General features: G+C 36.2%; 2 protein-coding genes across 5 annotated transcripts in view; one reads left to right on the top strand and one right to left on the bottom strand.

Annotated features, from left to right (window-relative positions):
• The first annotated feature begins 211 nt into the window (after positions 1 to 211).
• prr33 (proline rich 33) lies at positions 212 to 7,638 on the top strand. The gene is made up of 3 exons (XM_005163153.5): positions 212 to 268; positions 537 to 581; positions 4,338 to 7,638. Exon 3 carries the CDS (start codon positions 4,353 to 4,355, stop codon positions 7,347 to 7,349), a length of 2,997 nt encoding a protein of 998 aa, XP_005163210.1. The 5' UTR covers positions 212 to 268; positions 537 to 581; positions 4,338 to 4,352; the 3' UTR covers positions 7,350 to 7,638.
• The window catches only part of lsp1a (lymphocyte specific protein 1 a), a 70,598-nt gene continuing 49,783 nt past the window's right edge, over positions 2,028 to 22,842 (bottom strand). For 2 of the 4 annotated variants that reach the window (XR_012400494.1, XR_012400495.1), the window contains exons 8-14: positions 21,459 to 21,540; positions 20,714 to 20,854; positions 14,802 to 14,900; positions 10,430 to 10,522; positions 10,212 to 10,320; positions 3,016 to 3,731; positions 2,028 to 2,367 (exon numbers count right to left, since the gene is read on the bottom strand). Coding sequence is in view for 2 of the 4 variants with exons in the window: in XM_003201460.7 (XP_003201508.2) it covers positions 3,706 to 3,731; positions 10,212 to 10,320; positions 10,430 to 10,522; positions 14,802 to 14,900; positions 20,714 to 20,854; positions 21,459 to 21,540 (550 nt within the window). In the remaining 2 variants the exon portion in view is untranslated. Of the gene's footprint in view, positions 3,732 to 10,211; positions 10,321 to 10,429; positions 10,523 to 14,801; positions 14,901 to 20,713; positions 20,855 to 21,458; positions 21,541 to 22,842 lie in introns of all 4 variants that reach the window. The other 2 variants (XM_003201460.7, XM_068217551.2) reach the window with 1 other exon arrangement.

Here is a 22,842-nt window from a genome sequence, read left to right as displayed (position 1 = left end):
GTGTGCATTTGGTCCCATGGGGGAAGGGGGGCATATCTAAGATGACCTGGATCCCCCCTGCTTCGGTGACGGTTCCCTCTACACCGTCACCACTCAGTGTGCATTCTGAGTAACAGACTCAGGGTTTTATTTTTGGACTGCTATGGAGCCCGTGCCTTCCATTTGAAGGAAGGGGGAATAGTTGAACTCAACATGAGTCTCCCGTTCTGACAGTCTAAGCTGGGACAAGCAGGCAGCCGCCGGACACCCCTGAACAGCAGACACACAGGTATAAAAACCACTACAAAACACTGCTTAAAGTGTGATATTTCTGTCTGGTTATTATTATAAAAACGCCTAATTTGGGTGCGCGTACAATGTCTGTCTCTTGGGGAAAGGGTTAGCAGTTTGTTGCAAGCTAACGTGAGTCTTTGGAGGCTTTTGTTACAGGGAGGGAAATATAATGCTCTTACTACATTTAACGTTTACTTTATGTACGTATTTCTGTATGATGATGAATGAAATGCAAAATGAATCATGCATGTTTATGTTTATAGGGGATCCTGTCTGAAGTGTCTTCAACGGTCTTCTGTTATCTGGTGGTAAGTTAGTTATCTTTGTTTTTACACATGAAGGCAGAATACAGCATAAAGAATATGTCATTACATGTACAATGCCCTTTTTACCAGGTGGTTGCTAAGAAGCAATTATGCTGCGCATGATTTTACTGCTTTGCTATTCTTGCCCTTTCCTCTTTTGAACTTGTATCTTGGAAATTCTCCAAACTGCCCAGCCTACCAGTGCCTTAAAAGGAGGACCTCCTCTCATATGGTTCTGTGTGTCACTCTGGGCTGGAGGTTTCTTTTACAAGTTCCTACAGGTGGCCTACATTTACACTATTGAAAACACATTGTGTCCTATACAGATACAGAATCATTCGGTTTGCTTAGCATTTAACACTGTAAGCAAGTATTTGCATTGCATTTAATTTGTTTACTGCAAAAAATGCTTTTCTTAATTACATTTTTTGTCTCGTTTCTAGTCCAAATATTTAAGAATTCTTATGTCAAGAAGCTTTTTTCAGACAAGCAAAACACAATGTGTTGTTTTCAGAAATATTATGCCAAAATTTAATCAGTTTCTCCTTAAAACAAGCTAAATAATCTGCCAAAGGGGTAAGCAAAATAATAATGTTTTTCCTTTTGACATAAGATTATTTTTCTTACCCCATTAGCAGATTATTTAGCTTGTTTCAAGGAAAAACTAACCTCAATTTTGCATAATATTTCTTAAAACAAGACAGTATGTTTTTCTTGTCTTCAAAATTCTTCTTGATTAAAGAATTTCTAGATATTTTGACTAGAAACAAGACAAAAAAATCTAAGAAAAGTATTTTTCACAGTTTAGAAGTTGAATATTTAAAGACTGCTGAAAGAAGATGCATTTACTCATGAAGCAGAAGTCGCTAAAATTAATCAAGTCTATGCTTATTTTTGTTTTGATTCATATAACATCATGTATTCGCATGTTTTGTATCTGTATAATTTCATAAATGCGCCAGGTTTATGAGTGTTTCGGATGTTTAATAATCCAGAAATAAGATAGTTACTATCTATATAATATTACATATAATATTATTAATATTATAAATATTATAATATTTTTTTTATAGCTGGATAGATTACTAAACGTATAACTTCAAACCAATACAATAAAATAAATGATAAACAGCTCTGTGATATGTGATCTATGCTTGTGCGTCAACAGACACCATTGAATCTGATTGGTAGTAAATTTCCAGTGATTTATTATGCAATTTAATGTAGTTGCCCTGCCTATGTTTAAAGCAGCGGCTGCCTCCAGATCACTTGGCATTGGTTTACAGTGAGGGTGGAGAGTGGCACCACACTCTGTGGCTTGGAGCAGGTGACCTGCTCATTTGCTTTCACCCTAAAATTAGGCCAAGGAGCCACTCTAGACGTGTTGAAGAAATTTACTGCATTTCAACATGTCACACACGCACACACACAGACAAAAGTCAATAAAAATAATCATAAAAAATATCAAATTTATTGAAAATAACAAGCGGCAGTGGGCTATAATCACATTCTTATTATAACCATTCTCAGTACGGATCTGTAGAAAAAGCTTTTAAATGGACAAAAAAGGTTTATATTAATAATATAAATATGATAAATGGACTAATTCCAGTGTTTTCTTGAAAAAACAAAAAGTGTGGCTGATTACACAATACAATAAAGAACAAGAGCAGAGGAAATACAATTATATAACAGCACAAGTCAAAACAAAGATCGATAATGACTTACAATACAATGCAAGAATGACCAGAATCCAACACAGGCTCATTCTGAAGTCCCGTGGACGTTTCTAGAGACCGCGAATTATATAGACGAAGGCTGCATTTCATTTTTTTAATGACATGCAGCCAACGGGTCGGTATGACGTTGTTCCTTTTCGTGCTTACCGGCTGACAGATTACCTCTGTGTGGAGGACTTTCCCACTGCAGCCAGTTTGTCCAGTTAGCTCGTCGCGTACGTTGGCGGACTTGGGGAGTTGACGACAACGGCCGGATTCGAGTCCAGGGAAGAGCGGTTCATAAAAACACAATTCAAAAAATAAAATTAACAAGTAAATAACAGGGTGAAAATGTGGTAAAATCCGAAAACGTGGTAAAAAATGAGACCAGGGCATTTCTTTTTCTGGGCGGCTTTTGTAAACCGTCGGTTGGGTTTAGGAAAGTAAGTGGGTGGGCGGGTCAGTCGGTTAAATTGGTTTGATTTAGGGAAGGAGGAGGGTGGGTCAGTCGATTGGCCGGTCGACCAGTCAATCATTCAGTCGGTCGACTGTGGCCTCTGGTGGGCTTATGCAAGAACAGCATGGGAGCAAACGGCACTCACGAGAGACATTTGAGATCCGAAAAAGTGCACACAGCGGCCTCTTGCGGATTCGCAAAAACAAACACTGCAAAAATACGCACCGTTTTTCGTGGTCTCCAGAAACATCCACAGGACTACGTTTTCAGAATTAGCCTCAGTTGTCAGAATCAGACGCATGGATTTCTAATGTTTTGGCATGTTCTACTATTCATCAACTATTAAATTGTATCCAAGTCTATATAAATGTAAAAACAAATGGTCAAAGTATAAAAATAGGTCAATGGTCTCAAACTCAATTCCTAGAGGGCCACAACTCTGCACTGTTTTGCTCCAGCCCTGATCAAACACAGCTGATCCAACTAATGAAGGTGTTTGTGACTCTCTTGAACACCTCGATTTTTCGGATCAGCTGTGTTTGATAGGGTTGGAACTAAATCTGCGGCCCTCCAGGAACTAAATTTGACACCCATGGCATAGGTATTCAAAATAAAAACATGACAAAAATTGCTTTATCTTTTTGATATTCACATTCAGCTCAAACTAACATATATCGTTAAATATGAACATATTGGCACAAAAAAAAAATATTCTGAGAAAAAGAGAAACCACAAGTTTATATTCTGTGTAATTTGATCAGATATCTGACAATAAGTTTGTTTTTTTTACATTGTAAATGAGACAAACAAAAGAATACATCCTGTTTTTTTCATCAGAAATCAAAGACAGAAATACAAATACAATGCAATGCAATTGTTTCTTCCTTAATTGATTGAATCTATATGGTAATGTATGTTCTTTGTGAATCATGGTTTTGATGTATTCAATTCTTCACAAGTCATCGTTGGATAAATCACCTAAAAAAGAGGGGGGAAACAATATTAGTGTACACATTTGTTTTTGCAGATATACAGTTAAAGTCAGAATTATTAGCCCCTGTTTATTTTTTCCCCAATTTGTTTAACAAGGGGAGATTTTCTCAACACATTCCTAAACATAATAGTTTTAATAACTAATTTCTGATAACTGATTTATTTTAACTTTGCCATGATAATTACATAATCTTTGACTAGATATTTTTCAGGACACTTCTGTACAGCTTAAAGTGACATTTAAAGGCTTAACTAGGTTAATCAGGTTAACTAGGCAGGTTAAGGTACTTATTACGCAACTTATTGTATAATGATGGTTTGTTCTGTAGACTATCAAAAAATATCTTAAAGGGGCTAATAATTTTGACCTAAGAATGATGTTTAAAAAATTAAAAACAGCTTTTATTCTTGCCGAAATAAAAAAAGCAAAAAATATTATCAGACATACTGTGACAATTTCCTTGATCTGTTCAACATCATTTGGCAAAAAATTAAAAATAAAAGGTGGCTAATAATTCTGACTCCAACTGTATGTCAGTCATTATTGTCATGTTCAAAATACATAATGTCTGTTATTATTATTTGTTTCAGGAGGCTGAAGATTTAATGGCTGTCAATATCGGTAAGGCTGCCCAGGCAGGCCTGCTTTCCCAGCAGTACCCACCACCTTTGCTTCCCAAACCTGGAAAAGAAAATGTCCGGCTCCAGAAACTACAAAAAAAAACAGCAAAGAAAAAAGCTGCTGCCCAAGTCTTACAACCATCGGCGCCCTTCCGCTCAAGCCTCTCTCCAGTAAATGAAGCAAGCCCTGACCTGGAGCACAGCGATCACTCAACTCCTCCTAAGACTCCAGAGACACCTTTCTATATTAGCACGGTACACCCACGCTTCAACGTCCGACCACTATATCAGCATGTATCGTCTCCTTATCCTCATCACAGAGGATTCACTTTTGGCCAGACAACAAGATTTTCGCCACAACCACATGTGGCTCCTGGCCACACCACATACACAGCCTCGCCAGGAATTGACATACATATTACAGCTCCAATCACCGTTCTTCAAATTTCACAAAGAGCAGAAGTCGGCTCAGCTCTTATGACACATGTAATTACCTCTAAAACTCCAAGCCCTCAGCCAAATGTTCCTAGAGCAGCAAAACCGTTGTTTGAAGTCCCTCAAATCACCAATTACACTGCTAAGTCAGTACTTTTACAAATACCTTATACATCAACAACAAGGAGTAAAACACCTACTGCCGAGTTACTGAGAGGCCCAACACCAACATTTGAGGTTAGAAGAATAGTGACACCAACATCTGAAATTCGAGACCGAACGCCAACCAGGGAAATCAAAAAGGCTACAACACCTACTTTCGAAATCAAGCGGATTGCAACCCCAACTTCTGAAATTAAGAAAGCTCCAACTCCAACTTCTGAAATTAAGACAACTCCAACTCAAACTTCTGAAATTAAGACAACTCCAACTCAAACTTCTGAAATTAAGAAAGAGACGATTCCATCTTCTGAAATGAAAAGAGTCAGTACTTCTGCTTCAGGTATTACACAAAATGGAACAGAGACACTTGATGCAAAACAGGGTACAACTTCAACACTTGAGCCGAAAGGGATTACAACACCAGTAAGAGTAAAGACACCAACATATGACTTGATCTCAATAAGAACGCCCATGGGGCGACCCAAGACACCCTCAGATCATGTGTCACGTGTTAGAGTATCTGTGATTGAAATTTCACGACCAAATCCACTTTTATTTGCTGTATCTCCTGTGCATATGGAGGGCAGAAGATCCAAAACACCAACTTCAAGTGTGACTGGTCCACGTGATGAAATTATTAAAGTTTCAACTCAGGTTAATGGAACCAGTCATTCAGAAATTTATCAAAACGGGGACATAGATGCCAAATCAGTTGAACCCTTAAAAGAAAAACTGGATAAGGCCCTTTCAGAAAACCTGCCAAAACTTGAGTCATCTAAGCCGAAGAATCAAATACAGGAAAGCCCAAACCTTAATGGAAATGAGCGTCCAAAGCAGGAAACTCCAACAACACTCAACATTGAACCCACGCAAAGTCATTTCTCTTCAGTTGAGTATCAACGACCATTATCTAAAGTCCCTCCGTTTGCAGGTCAAAGACCCAAAACACCAACAGCACCTAAATCCAAACCAGCCTATTATGGATTGACACCTGCTGAATATGCAGCCCATGGAGGAATAAAGAGCTTCTCGCCCAGCTTTAGCATTTCTACACCAACTGTTCAACCAAGTGCAGAAGCAACTCACCTTCCCAAACAAGTACCAGTAGTACCTCAACCAGATGAAAATGTGACCACACCTAATAAAAACTCTGAAAAACAACAAGTCCAGCCACCTCAGACTGATGTTGTCAAACATAAAATCACTGAGGTGTCTTCACTTCTAGACATTTCTAACACTTTGGGGGACATTCCTAAGCAACCTGTGCCAGAGTTAAAAACAAAAAAGGCTGATGTTAAAATCCCAACTATTGTGGTATCTGTAGCTGACACGCCATCATCCGAAGCAAAAGCAGTGGCAGTGAGTACTGTGACTCCGAGGGTAAGAACTCCAACCTATGGGTCTCCCAGACTTTCCCAAATGACACCAGCCCTTCCAACTGTGAAGGAAACTACTAAAACTGAAAGTAAGGCTGTGGTGTTGTCTGACCAAGATGTGGACAAGCCAGCACTTTCAAAAGTGTCGGAAGGTAAAGTAAATGCCAAACCAACCAAAGAATCAGAGAAGCCAACAGAGGCAAAAATGTCTCTGTTAGAGAGAATTAAGAAGCAGAAACTTACATCTGCTTCTTCTGAAAAACCTCCCGAAAAGGTTGAGGTTAAAGATGTGGTTAAGCCTTTGGCTGAACCAAAAGACCAAAAGGACATTGAAACAAAGGATGCTCAACCTGAGAAGGTTGACAAAGTAGACACAAAAGCTAGTCCCCAAGAAGAGATCAAGCCTGCAGTGGAAAAGAAAGAGAAAGATGAAGCATCCTCTTTACCTGCAGAGTCTCTCTTGAAGGTGATGCAGAAACCAAAAGGAATGAAGTCAAAGCTCAGTGGCTGGTCTCGTCTTAAGAAACATATGGTGGTTGATGTAGAGGAGCCCAAGTTTCCAGAGACAGAGCCTGGGTCAGAGAAAGATGTCCCTGCCACCACTGATCAAAATGAAAAGCAAATGCAAAATAAGCCTGAAGACAAGGCTAAGCTTAGTGAGAGCCAGGACAGTAAAGACCCCCCTAGAGCAACGAAAATGTGGGATGCTGTCCTCTTTCAAATGTTCTCAACCGAAGAGAACATAATGCAACAAATAGAAGCAAGTAAAACCGAGGAGCAAAAGATTATGGAGGCAGAACAAAAGACACCAAAAGAGATTCCCACATTTGCACATCGCTTGCCTGTTCTCCTGTATAGCCCACGGTTTGATGCCAGACGACTGAGAGAAGCAGCTTCACGACCAGCAACAAAGATTGCAACAGTTTTTGAAATGGGACTTATAGGCCGCAAAAATAAAGATGAAGAACCCAAAGACTTTAATAGAACAGCTAAAGGCTTCAGTGGTTAAACCACTGACTTGACGAATAACATGAATACTTGTTGTTAGTTTTCAATTCATCGGTAGAGTTCTGTTTATAATCCAATCCAATTCTTTACTTCTAGCTTACACTTTTATAACTTTATAACAGATCAGTTGGCAAGTGAACTAAATAAACACTTTTCAAATGCACAATAACTAATTTGTACTATTGAAGCAATTGCCCAGTTGCCAATTGGCATTTAATTAGTTACTCAAAAGAATAAAAAATAAAGCAATTTTTTTTTGAAAGTTTTAAATTAAAGACATTTTGCTTAAGGATTTCAGATCTTGCCATTTTTTTATAAGCATGTTATGTATTGATATTTATAAACAATAATTAAATACTTAAAAAGAAAGACAATTCAGTGTAAAGAACTACACGGACTCAAGCTGCCACTAGACAAAATACAGAGAGAGTATTTTTGGCTATGAAAATGTCCAATATCTGGTGTTTTTAGGTATCCATAATATCAGGTTGCCTTTTGTTTTTTTTTATATAATGAAATACAAAATTTTCACTGAAAAAAATAAATCTACAGCCAGTATTTTAAAATGCTTACAGCCTAAAATGATGATAAAATGTAGATATTTTGAGAATAATCCATATAATTACATGAATGAAGGGTGTAGGAACAACTGAGTGTGGCCGAGCAAGTGAAACCAGATAAGAAAGAATAAAGAGACGGTATAAGAAAGACATGTAAACAGTAAGTATGATAAGAATTAAAATTTATGCTTTGCCTTATTAGTACTGAGCAAGGCATGGCGCATTCTGCAGACTGCAAACATGGTGCTCATTGTTGACAAACAGCTTTTACTGATGAAGCCCTAAACTTGGTTTTCCATTTCCATCGCTTTGATGTGATTAGATGAATGACAGTGACTGCTGATTGTCAACACATGCATGTTCTCATTTCAGGCTTAGGTAATGTTCAATTTTAGCCTTGGCCTTTTGGCATGTTTGTCTTTTGTTGCAGAAACTGTCAGAATGAAAATATCTTTTTTTCTTTCCTGACAGTGATGTGTATAATGCTTTGCATTATAAGTTCCCTGTACTAGATTAAATGTTATTTTATATATATTTTTTCTAATAAAACACTTGTTCTGAGTGACAATATCATTATTTTCTTTTATATTTGACCTTAAATTTACAGTTAAATACTGGTTAATCATTGCAAAACTTTCACAGAAAGGTACTGTATGTAAATATAACAGTAAATTACTGTGAGGTACTTCATGATTTGTAAATATTTTTAAATATCAAAAAAGTGTCGGAAATAGCATTACAGTTTTTATTTTTATTTCTATGTTGAATAAATTATTAATAGTGTTTGAATTCCTATACCTAATGTGGAAAAGTTATAGCCATTTTTTACAGTAACTTGCTGTAATCATGATGCCTGCCTTAATTTCACAAAAAAATCTTAATACGTAAAATTTAACAGTTAAATGCCGTAAAGTGACACTAATGTAATTTAATGTGAAAAATGACAGTAACCTGTTGTGAAAATTTGGGAATTTATAACAGTTTAAAATGAGTTCAACGTATAATAACCAGAGCAGTCTGATTCAAGTCAAAATAATGATTACCTTACAAATTGGGCATTATAGATTATTTCAGAAAAGTGTAATAAACAAAACGAATGATACATCTGATACTGAGATTTTACATGAATGGTGAATAAAATTTTGTTTCTCAAACAAAGCAATCATATGACTTTAGAATATATTAAATACACCACAGAACTCATCTGGATTGTTTTAATGCTATTTTATGTATTTATTTTTTTTTTATCTTAAAAGCTCTGGTCTCTATTAACTGTTAAGTACTGTAAATAGAAAAATAAATACAAAAGAAAGCAGGACAGTCTATAGAAGAACTCTTTTTGAGACTGAATCTCAAACAACATGAGGGCGAAACAATTAATTTGGAAGATTTGTTCGACATAAACCAGAGGCTTCTGAGTGACAATATGATTATTTATTTATATTATTCATATGACATTAACTGAATGGATATATTTGCATTGTGTTAGCAACTTGCTGTGGTTTGAGATACACAGTACAGCGTGCTTTAAAAATAGTGTCAGAGGCCTAAAACTTGCAGACTTCAAATCCATTGTAACTTGGAACTGTTATGTTGATTTAACTTAAGTTTTATAATAGCTCATTTACTTAATTTACTTCATTTACTAGTTTTAAGGCAACGTGTTTACTCACTTTTTAAAGTAAAATCAACTAATTACTTCTTACAGTGTATACAGTTAAATGAATTAGTTGAGTTTAAAATCTTTTTAGGCCTATCAGGGAACAAAGCTTGAACTTGTGAGGCGATGGATAACGTCACTTTATATATTTAAATATTTAGTATTATAAATATAGTCTTAGCTAGCCTGCTATAAAATTTGGTAACAAATTGTTAGCATGTATACATAAAACTCACTGCTTTTTTTGTTAAGCATTTTATTTTAGACTGTGTATTTATTCCAACACAATCTCACGGCAATTCGTAACTTTTTCATTTAGTGGCTAATTCGTACAAATTCGTACGATCTAATTCGTACATTTTAGTACGATTTGCGTATCCCCCAATGACGGTTGGGTTTTGGGGTGGGGTTAGGCACCACGCCTCCTTTTTAAAATCGTACATTTTCTTACGACTGAACTCGTACGAATTCGTACGAATTAGCCACTAAACTGCCAAAACGTAAAATACTTACGTTTTCTCGTGAGATCAAGCTGATTTATTCATGTAAATATTACAAGCACAAACTGAAATACCTGTTAATGTTTAATAGAAAAAGGTTTAAAAATGTAGTACATTATGTACAATAGAAGAAAGGATCTTACTTGATTTTCCATTTGGGTAAGCACTGTAGTGATCATCATCAGTGGGAATTTTTTCGTATTTCCCATGGCCTGTCACAACAAACTTGTACCGTTTACCCAAGGAGGATCCCTAAAAGGTAGGAGAAAGAACAGTGGAGGTGGTGTTAAGCAATGCATTCATCATTCCCCTATATGTTTATCAATATGTGTTTTAAAAATGATGACGCCAGAATATTCACCTTTCCTCCCAGACCCGATCTCTCAGCTGCAGAACCTTCTCCAATAATTTCCCACATGTTCTTTTTCCGCATAACACCTCCAGATTTAACATCCTGGAAATGGACATAAGAAAACATGCTTGAAAATCTCCCAAGTCTACGTCCATCACTCAACACATGATGTATCATAACCCTTTAAACTTGTTCCAAACCTACCTGTCTTTCTTTGTTCTATTAAAAACAAAATATGTTTTGAAGATTGCTGAAAAACCTCTAAACACTGACGTCAATACAAAACTGTTTTGTTACAGGTTTTCAGCTTTTTTTCCAGAATATCTCCTTTTAACAGAATAAATAAATTCAAAAAGGTTTGGAGCAATTTGAGGGTCAGTAAACATTAAGAAGATTTGGTAACACTTTATAATAACTACACACTATGAAACATTTATTAAGCAGTAGCATCTAGTGAATTCATTATTTGTTAACCGTTAACTCTACATTAATAAACGTTAGTAAGCAGTTCATAACTGAAGCTACAAATTCTGTATTCTTGACTTATTAGCACCTATTTAATGTGCTTAATAATTGTATTTTCATAGTTAAAGGTTCAGGACACCCTGGAGAACTTTTTATTTTATATTAACAGATTTGTGTGTGTTGAGCATCAGTTAAGACAATGTTAGCACCTGTCAGCTTTAATTGTGGGGAAAACTGGATAATTTTGAGCTTTTGTCAGCTAATTTCAGCTTCCGGGTTTAAAATGATTTTTGGGGCGGTATCAAAATCGGCGACGTAGCGCAGTACTGCAAGTGCAATGATGACGCGTCGGTTTCTCATTATTATTCGTAGCGGAGTTTTCTTATCCTATGAAAAGAGCCGGCTGCTTCATTATTCATGAGACCTGCCAGAGTCAAGCCCGAGCTGTGAGACACGTCACGGACCCACGGCACGGCCACACAGTATTTAGCCGTTCATGAAGGCTCATATGCGTTTGTTTCCATGATCCACGGGGTTTGTTGCATGTTTTCCCCCGCGATCTTGTCAGGGCCGATCAGCAAAGCTGTGTGTGTGCTGCTAGCATTTTTGTCGGGAGAGCAGCATGAGAATTAGAGAATGGCGGACGCTGTCTTTTATCAGGAGTTCGTTCACATTCAGACACATCGCCGTGCTGCTGTGTTTGCCTAATCCTCTATATTACCAGCAGGGCCAACAGTTAAAGTAGACAGGTCAGGAGACCTGCTGCACTGAGTCTGCTGGATACGGGGATTGAGGGAGAAGTCCTCATTTATAGGGTTTACATGAACACAATTATCTTTATAATGATATAAATTGTGGTTATGTGTATATGAAATTACGAATAACAAATGTAGCAGGGCATTAAATCACTGTTCATTTCTTTGCATTTTAACTTTGTAAACTATAAAGTCATGCGTCTCCTCACGGTTTGTCTCATTTTGTGAGCTAGCTTCATTGGCTCACGTTCTCCCCTGCTGGCCACGCCCACTCCTGCCCGATGCTCGCGGAGCTCCACGCCCTTAATCATGCATCTTTTGAAAAAAATCTGAAGTAGACTTTAACCGAAAGTGGGGGGTGTCATGGCCCTTTAATGATTTATTTTTCATTACTAAATTAAGTATCTCACAATTTACAAACCAGTTGTATTTAAGAGTAGTTAAGGGTTTTTAGGATAATTCAGAATGAGTTAGTAAATAATTAATAAACTATTGAAATCAACATTTATATATCTTATTATTCAGGCCTATACTAATAGTCAACTAATATGTCAACAAATGCTTTATTAACTCAACTTCATGCACTTTTGTGACCCAATCTAAAGTGAGGACTATTTATGCTTTATAAATCCTAATCAAATAAACAATAATCTTTGCAATCTTTTCTAAAAAGTCAAATTACTGTAAAAGTTAAACACTGCCAAATAACAGGAGTGTCAAAATACAACATAAAGCAACAAAAACAATATAATAATTTAACAATATAATAAGATGCAATGTTTAACCTCTACAGTGATTTTATTTTAGGTAAGGTTGCAAAGATTTAGTTTTCATTTGTAGTACAGTTTCATCTGTGTATCTTTAAATAAATAGGAATGAATAACGTCACTTTTCCTGTTTAGAGTTTAACTGAGCCTTTATTTGTCATTTATAGTGGATTTATAAAGCATGAATAGTCCTCACTTTAGATCAGGTCACAAAACTAGGTGAAGTTGAGTTGATAAAGCATTTATTAACATACATAGTAACCATTAATAAATGCCTGAATAATAAGACAAATAAATGTTGATTTCTGAATGATCCTAAAAACCCTCAACTACTCTTAAATACAACTGGTTTGTAAATTATGCGATACTTAATTTAGTAATGAAAAATAAATCATTTTCAAAGTATGAAAATACAATTATTAAGCACATTTTAAATGTGGTTATAAGTCAAGAATAGAGCATTTGTAGCTGCAGTTATAAACTGCTTACTAACGCTTATTAATGTAGAGTTAATGATTAACAGATAATGAATTCACTATTAGCTAATGCTTAATAAATAATTTATAGTGTGTAGTTATTATAAAGTGTTACCGAAGATTTTCATTTCGGGGTAGACAAACCCTTTATTAGTTCACTTACACTGTAAAATATTTGACCTTAAATTTACAGTAAATTACTGGATAATAATTGCAAAACTTTAACAGTAAGGTACTGTATGTAAATTAACAGTAAATTACTGTGAGGTGCTTCATAATTCTGTACATATTTTTAAATATCAAAAAAGTGCCTGTACTAGCATTAAAGTTATTGTGTTTTAATTTCTATGTTGAATAAATTATTAATAGTGTTCGAATTCCTATAACTAACGCTGTAATCATGATGCCAGCCTTAATTTAACAAAAAAATTCTGAATACCTACAATTTAACAGTTAAATCCTATAAAGTAATGTAATTTATTGTGAAAAATTGTTGTGAGATTCTGGGAATTTATTACAGTTTAAAATGAGTTCAACGTATAAGAAGCAGAGCAGTCTGATTTAAGTCAAAAGAATGATTACTTTACGATTTGGGCATTACAGATTATTTCAGAAAACTAAAATAAACAAAACAAATGATAAAGCTGATACTGAGATTTTACATGAATAGCAGTACAATCTTTGTTTCTCAAACAAAGCAATCATATGACTTTAGAATATATTAAATACATCACACAACTCATCTGGGTTATTTTAATGCTATTTTATGTATTTTTTTGTTCATCTTAAAAGCTTTTAAGAAAGCAGGACAGTCTATAGAAGCACTCTTTTTGAGACTGAATCTCAAACAACATGAGAGCGAGTAAATGATTTTGTAAGATTTGTTCGACATAAACCAGAGGCTTGTCACGATTAACTTTACCTAATTTTAAAGGTATGTAGAATCATTCAATAAGTGATTCAAAGATATGCAATCACGCAGCCCAATGATTTTCCTAAAAACAGACACAGGCAATGTTTTCTCTTAAAAACGCTTACGTTTGATAGAAACAATGTTCCTTACATCTGGAAATAATGAACTGAGGGTTTTTTTTTTTTCTTTAGACCTTAACCGCCAACATTGTAAACCACATACCCACATCACAGAACACTGCAGTTTATAGGGCATAGTGATTGATGAACTGGATTTTGCGAAAATGAAAAGGAAAGTTGCAGTAGATCATTCAGCCACAAGGTGGCACATTACATTAACCATTTGGTGATTTCACAGTGTATATGTTTTCAACTATATTTAAATACATGAATAATAATAATATTATTATTATTAATAATAATAATAATAATAATAATATACCTACATACTACTAATACACACAGTTTAAGTCAGAATTATTCTCCCCCCATTGATTTTTTTTTTAATATTTCCCAAATGATGTTTAACAGAGCAAGGAAATTTTCACAGTATTTCTGATAGTATTTTTTCCTTTGGAGAAAGTCTTTTTTCTTTTATTTCAACTAGAATAAAAGCAGTTTTTTAATTTTTTAGAAGCCATTTTAGGGTCAAAATTATCAGCCCCTTTAAGCTATATATTTTTTCGACAGTCTACAGAACAAAGCATCATTTTACAATTAATTTCCTAATTACCATAACCTGCCTAGTTAACCTAATTAACGCAGTTAAGCCTTTAAATGTCAATGTAAATATTTTTTACTGTCATCATTGCAAAGATAAAATAAATCAACTATTAGAAATGAGTTATTAAAAACGTTTGTTTAGAAATGTGCTGAAGAAATCTTCTCTCCGTTAAAAAGAAATTGGGGAAAAAAATAAACAGGGGGGCGAATAATTCAAGGGGGCTCATCTCTGGCCAGCTCTTTGGCTACTATTCAATCATTGCATGTTCATTAATAGACTTACAGATGGTGCAGAAGGGGAGTGTCTGTTCCCACCTTCCGGGCTTCCTTTCACCCAATGGTTGATCAGGTTTGCTACACCTACTTTCACACAGTCGGCATCCTAAAAATATAAATCCAAACATAAATAAATGAACACACATGTACACTGTAAACCCTAATGTTGTCTTTACTTAAACAGTCAAGTTAAGTTGACCAAACATTACTTAAAACTTTGCATTTTTGTCCTGTCACCTAAAATATGAGTTCATTTAACTTATGTACCATGAAAATGCATAAACTTAAGATTGTGAGAGTGTTCTGAGCTCAAAATCACAATTATTTCCTTTGAAAAGAGTACTTAGTTTGGTGAACTGCACATCAATCTTAGTACTTTATTAAACCAGCAAGTTAAATAAACTAAATTATTAAATTATAAGTTTTTGGGAGACTCAATTACTTAATTGAATTGAATCAACAAGTTTACTCAATTCATTTAGTTCAATCAACTTATAAAGGTTTTCAGTGTACTTCAAACTGTTTGTTAGTTGGGAAACTTTGCATTTTAAGCTCAGCCTAAGGACGTCTTTATTGTCCAGATAACTGAATCTTTGGAAAATGTATTGGTGTGCTGTCTAAATAAGATTTGATGTTTTGGATACCATCATTAAGAAGTTTAATTCCTAAATCATCTGCAAGTTGTTAAATTAACGCAAAAGTAGATTAACATATTTCAACGCACTCAGTTTTATTTATTTATTTTTTTACTCTGAATCAGTGACCAGGTTTTTTTTTCTATGCATATTTATTTTATTTCTTAGTTGAAAATATGTTGAATTAAACAATAATGTACCCAAAATAAAGTCAAGAAACCCCCAATATCTTTAAGAATTTTCTCAAAACGAAACAAAACAAAACAAAACAAAACAAAACGTCTTAGCTGTTGGAGTATGGTCTTTTCCTTAAGTTAAAAAAAAATAATTATGATGAATAATTATACATGAAGCCTTGTTTTCTGATTTAAAAAAGACCTTGTACTTAAAAGGTTGCACATATTAGAATTTTACAGTCAAGACTACATTTGTGAAAATGACCTATTTTTTCAAAGGGTTAGCTGTGATTTTGAGCTCATTACACTTGAAATCTTAAGTTTATGCATTTTCATGGTACATAAGTTACAATAACTCATATTTTAGGTGACAGGAACAAAATGCAAAATTTTAAGTAATGTTCAGTCAACTTTACTTAATTGTTTAAGACAACATTAGGGTTTTCAGTGCAGTCTTGACTCTAAAATTCGAATATGTGCAACCTTTAGTGCAAGGTCTTTTTTAAATCAGAAAACAAGGCTTCATGTATAATTATTCACCATAAAGGGAAGAAAAGGATACGTGTTTTTTTTTTAAATATTTTTTTCATAGTATATAATTATACACAGGGCGACGCAGTGGCGCAGTGGGTAGCACGTTCGCCTCAGAGCAAGAATGTCGCTGGGTTGCTGGTTCGATCCTCGGCTCAGTTGGCGGTTCTGTGTGGAGAGTACTCCGGGTTGTCTGGTTTCCCCAACACAATCTCACGGCAATTCGTAACTTTTTCATTTAGTGGCTAATTCGTACAAATTCGTACGATCTAATTCGTACATTTTAGTACGATTTGCGTATCCCCCAATGACGGTTGGGTTTAGGGGTGGGGTTAGGTGCCACGCCTCCTTTTTAAAATCGTACATTTTCTTACGACTGAACTCGTACGAATTAGCCACTAAACTGCCAAAACGTAAAATACTTACGTTTTCTCGTGAGATCAAGCTGGGTTTCCCCCACAGTCCAAAGACATGCGGTACAGGTGAACTGGGTAGGCTAAATTGTTCGTAGTGTATGAGTGTGTGTGTGGATGTTTCCGAGAGATGGGAAGGGCTGGAAGGGCATCCGCTGTGTAAAAACTTGCTGGATAAGTTGGCGGTTCATTCCGCTGTGACAACCCCGGATTAATAAAGGGACTAAGCCGACAAGAAAATGAATGAATGACTTACACACAGAGACACACACACTGAACTGAACAATTTCAGTATAATCTACCAAACTGGCAAGTTAAATAAACTTAAATATGCAAGTTTTGGGAGACTTGAGGCAGTTTACTCAATTACTTTCGTTCATTCAGCTTATTAGGGTTTTCAGTGTAGAACAATAGAATTTGTTTTTGGTATGTTTAGGTTCTTGCTTTACTGTATATGTGATCAGGCAGAATTCACAAAGCCATGATTGATCTGGCTGATATCTCCCAAGAATTCTTACTCAATAGCGTTCAACTGATGGATCTTTAAACGTGTCAGGCAAACTGATAGTGTGAGCGTGTTTGAATGAGAAAGTGTAAAGAACAGATGTTGTTCCACACTACATGACTACATGACCTATCTCACGCTGCTAACACTGGGGCCGCCTCGTGACCTCCATGCTTGCACAATCTGATACTCATTCAGAGTAATAATAGTGCCCTGACATCACTGTTTTCCTTCATAATGCTTAGAAGCATGCATGAAGGATTTCTTATTTGTTTGACATGTTTCAGACCCATTAACTTCGGTTCAGGCTTAAAATACCAGCCTGATCTAACGAGGAAATGTAAGTATTTTACGTTTTGTCAGTTTAGTGGCTAATTCGTAGGAATTCATACGAGTTCAGTCATACGAAATGTACGATATTAAAATGGAGGCGTGGCACCCAACCCCACCCCTAACCCCAACCATCATTTGGTGATGAGCAAATCGTAGTAAAAAGAGTGGAGTAACTATGACGTCAATCTGTATGCAAAAACTCAGAAGCGAGTTAGCATTTTAGCAGTTCCGGTTCCCTCGTCCCAAAGTCAATAGGTATTTTGAATGGGATTTCAGTTAAATCGCTTAAATAAAGTCCATGACTTATACAACCTCAAGATACTTTTACGTTTTGTTCTACAAACACATCAGTTACATTTCACTCTTGATTTTTAAATCGGCTATGCTTCTTTAAAAAGACAATTGCTATCAAGTTGCTAAATGGCACTACAGCCGGGGTCTGACACATTATACGTCATCGAGCTGAAGTGGTCTCGAGCTTGCGTTGGGCATTTGGATTTGTCTGTTATTTAAGTATTTTCATGAATAATATTTTATAGTTTGTAGTATTTTTCTAATTGGGAATTCATATTGTGTGTAGATAATGCCTTCAACTGTAAAGACTCTCAAGACAGATTCATTTGTTGATCGCTTATTTTAATTAAACGGTTTTATGTAGAAACTGCTTCCCAGTGCATTCTGTCTTTCATGCTCTCTGTAATGCAAACGTGTGAATAAATGGGTAAAAATACATATTAACTGTCATTTTAGCATGATCAAGTGATTTTTTGTTGTTTTTTTTCCTCATCTGAACACATCACAACTGCAATATTTACACTCCTCCATAAAATGTATAGCAAACGTGACTGTATGGGCTGCTTTTCGCTGTGTTTCGTGACCTAAAAAGAATATTGAATGTTGTTCTGTGTCCATGATGGAACTTGCAGGCATATAAACTTGTCCCTCACGCCTCATTTCTGTCGTCTGTTAAGGTAAGCGGGCTGTGTGCACGTGAGAGATACACTTATTTAAATATGTCGGTCACACTTTACAATAAGGTTCATTAGTTAATGTCAATTAATGCATTTACTAACATGAACAAACAATGAACAATACATTTACTACAGTGTTTGTTCATGTTAGTTAACGTTAGTTAAAGAAAATACAGTAGTTCATTGTTAGTTCATGTTAACTCATGGTGCATTAACTAATGTTAACAAGCATGGACTTGGATGCTAATAATGCATTAGTAAATGTTCAATTATGATTAATAAATGCTGTACATGTGTTTTTCATGATTAGTTCATGTTAGTAAATTCATTAACTAATGAACCTTATTGTAAAGTGTTACCAATATGTCTCATGATAATACTATGTAGGCACATTTATACATACAGTTTTAAAACTTTACAACAACCATAAAGCAAAACAAAATGTATTTCCTACATAAAACCGATCTAAAAGGCACGCAGGTCTATGTGTTTTGCGTATTTATTTGTTTATAATATATAGCATGGATTATAATATAATAAACGGAGAGATTAAGGGCTCTATTTTGACGGTCCATGCGCAGAGCGCAACACGCAGGACAGTTTTTTTAACAGAAAACTGTTAAACAGAGCATCTTCTGCGTGAGAATGAAAGATAATGGATCTACTTTCACATTCGCTCTTGGATAGGGAAACCTTTACGCACAGACATCAATTAGTCAATAAATAATTAATTTCGTTTGTTAAGTGCAAAGATTTGTTTCAAAACTATTTCTAAATTCAGTTCTAATTTCTAGCAAATGAATAAATGAACAATAATGACCAAGTTAGGTCAAAATACTGAGTTATTTCCAAATACACCTGCCATGTGGACAGGTAGGCAAATCTAAGCTTGTTTTTAATAAAACAAATATAAATATGGATATATTAAATAATACTGCTAATAATAATAACATTATACAAAAGCAAATTGTTATGAATGAACTGTAAAAGCCTCCCGAGATGAAGAAGACATAAAAGCAGTGATTTTTCATATTTATGTAGGCTAGAATAATATGTTTTGTAATATTTTAATCCTTTATATTTATATCCTATATCTATTCTTATTATATCCTATATATATCCTTAATATTTTTTTTTTTCATTTGTAAAGATATTTGCCTATTGCTCTCTTGTGCGTATTAAGCAGTGCGTAGGTGAGGCGCAACTCTGCGCCGGAGTTTAGACCTGGTTAGTTTTGGTCTAATGAAAAATCTATTATAGTTTCTCTAAATAGCAACGCACCAGCGGTCCGCCTCAGAACGCCTTCCTTTTTAGACCAGAAAGCCTATGGGCGCAAAATTGAGCGCTAATGCATTTGCTATTTAAACAGCGTAGCACAACGCCTCAAAACGACTCTTGCGCCAAGCTGAAACTACCAAAAGACTATTGCGCCGCGCCTTACGCCACACTGCGCTGGGTGTATGATAGGGCCCTAAATCTTTGTCATGGACCATATTTTTCAAAATAAGCTAGATAAGTCGTCTGTAGCAGGGTGGTGCTGACGTAACAGGCGAGCGCCCTGAAGTCACTGTAGTCCGTTTATAGCCTAATGTTAGCTTTTCAATTCTTGTGTTTGCATTTAACATCCAAAAGAGCTCAAAGTTGTATTTTCGTGTGAGGATTATCCGGCTGGACAAAACGTGTAAGTGTAATGAACAGTGTTTGAACACAGAGCTTATTATTAGCAATCTTCGAAAAGCCTATGGGAAAATACTATAGGGATTTTATCGAGGGAACCAGTTTGTATGCTAGCAGCCGATTAGCCTAGAAGGTGAAGTCATAGTTACTCCATTCTATTGTACGAATTAGATCATACGAATTCATAGGAATTAGCCACTAAATCAACAAGTTACACATTCTGTGAGATTGCGTTGAAAATACAGCATACGTCGACATTTCACCAGTTTTCAACTAAAGATAGTCAATGTCTTAGTCAATTTTGATACATATAGACAACATTTTTAGAGGCAAAAAATGTAAATGCAAACTTTTTTATTATTGTGTTTGTAGAAACAGCAAAAACATGATTGATTTTGGGAAAAATTTGTGAAAGATGTCAACACTTGCAGACTAACTGCATTCATGATATATTAATATTGTCAGATCATTGGGTCTGCATCAACAGGGATTGTTCATATATTTTTAGCACTTCGTTGTCCCAATAATACCCCAAATAGTCCACTTTTATAATGCTTGGATCTTTAAACTATCTACAAAAATGACCAATAAATGACTCCCAGAACACAAAGTTAAGTGAATGAAGACAAAGGTTTCACTGTGGGTGTGGGTCAAAAATGACCATCTCTGATTTCTGACCTTAGAAGGCATTCCCTTTAGGCTGGTTTGACTCCAGACTTCTCCTCCTTCAAACAGAGTTTTTTTGGAGGCCACCGGAGCGGAGACACAGGGCATGTCCACTGCTGCTGACTTAAGCGTCTTTGCTTCTTTAGAAGAGATCTGAAACATTTGATGATCAGGATCAGTGAATCAGAGGAATACATTGTTTTCAAGAAAATGCTGCGACTATAACAAGAGAATGTCTCTGGAGGCAGTAATGAAAAATGTAATAACTCTACATAAACCATCTAATCTGACTGCTGGCAGGGACAGACCTGAAAGCTTTAAATAAAACTTGAAGTTTTAAAGATTATTCTTAAACAAAGCGTTTGATACTTAACCCTTATGTCGTGTTCACATCCCGCCCCTTACTTTAGTGTTCCTGGTCAAGTTGACCGGTTTGTTTTAACATTTCACAGGGCAAAAAGTGTGCTTAATTACTCTACCATCGAGAATGTAACCAAAGTAAATTAACTTGTACTTGTGTAAAATTCCCAACTGATGACTTCTTCAACAGTTCCAAGTTATAACATGTCTACTAATGTTTTAAAGAAAATGTAATTAGTCACTTTTAAAGCAACAGGTTTATTCCCTCCTCTAAGTAGCTAAATTAATTTGACTAAATTAACTAATTACATTTTACTGTGCTGTGCATATTTTCACTCTACATGTATATACAGTACTAACACATAAAAGCACAACAAGTAGCAAGATGAAACTGAACCTCAATGGCATGTGTGTATTGTTCCAGCTTGTCATCAATCTTGGGCAGCAGTACAGGTCTCTGGGTCTTCTTGAAGCTGTTGCTGTTTTCAAAACAAATCATTTTGCTTATTGGACATCACTTTCAGTATTTAAAATAAAATTTAAGAGTTCACACTTAGCTGATGATTGATTGTAAAGCTTGTTCGGTATGCTGTCTCGGGAGAGAGCCCTGAGCTCATAAGGACCTCGAGCTCGGGGCTCCCTCCTGTTTGCAAGGCGAGAGGGGAGTTTGAGCTCAGGTAGATCTCGAAACTCCCCTGCTGTAGTAGCTAATGAACAGATAGGGATTGCTCTTATGAGATAACTACTTATTAGGAGCATGTCTATGGTGTCAATTTGGATAAGTTGCATGTTTTTAGATGGGAGGAAACCGGGGAACCCGGGGGAAACCCAAGTGAGTATGGGGAGAACGTGTAAACTCTGCACAGAAACCAGTGATGTTCTTGCTGTGAGGCAAAAGTGCTAACCACTGGGCTACCGTGTCACCCATCTAGGAAAGGAGGAGGAGCAGGGGTGGAAGGGGGGATTCTTCAAAACGAAAATGGCTGTTATATGAAACTTAGGGTATTTATAGTGGCTTAAGAATCGTCTGATTGGTGAATCATAAATTAATAGGGATGTAACGGTTTTGTAAATACCGTCATACTGCAATATTAATTTTTTTCGATATTACCGTAGTCGCATGACTCTGTAAAACTATAGGTCTTCTGAGAAAATTTGCTCAGGCGAATGAAGCGAATGGGAGGTAGCGAAAACTACAATTCCCATCAGCCCATGCTTGACCATCATCCCTTGCGGTCTGTTGTCCCTACAGATCCAGTAATGCGGAAATGGAGTGTGCTGCTAGAAGTGGGGATGAAAAAGAGCTGGAAAACTCTAAAGCGGGTGTTGTCGCCGCGCGCGTACTGAATAGCGGTGTTGTCGCGCGAGTTCTTATCAGCTGTGTTGTCGTGCGCGTACTGAATAGCGGTGTTGTCGCGCGAGTTCTTATCAGCTGTGTTGTCGCCGCGCGCATACTGAATAGCGGTGTTGTCGCGCGCGTACTGAATAGCGGTGTTGTCGCGCGAGTTCTTATCAGCTGTGTTGTCGCCGCGCGCATACTGAATAGCGGTGTTGTCGCGCGAGTTCTTATCAGCTGTGTTGTCGCCGCGCGCATACTGAATAGCGGTGTTGTCGCGCGCGTACTGAATAGCGGTGTTGTCGCGCAAGTTCTTATCAGCTGTGTTGTCGTGCGCGTACTGAATAGCGGTGTTGTCGCGCAAGTTCTTATCAGCTGTGTTGTCGCCGCACGCATACTGAATAGCGGTGTTGTCGCGCGCGTACTGAATAGCGGTGTTGTCGCG

This window comes from Danio rerio, chromosome 25 (assembly GCF_049306965.1).
Source record: "Danio rerio strain Tuebingen ecotype United States chromosome 25, GRCz12tu, whole genome shotgun sequence".
NCBI lineage: Eukaryota > Metazoa > Chordata > Actinopteri > Cypriniformes > Danionidae > Danio > Danio rerio.
Note: the sequence above shows the minus strand (reverse complement) of the source record. Positions and strands in the feature narration are given on the sequence as shown.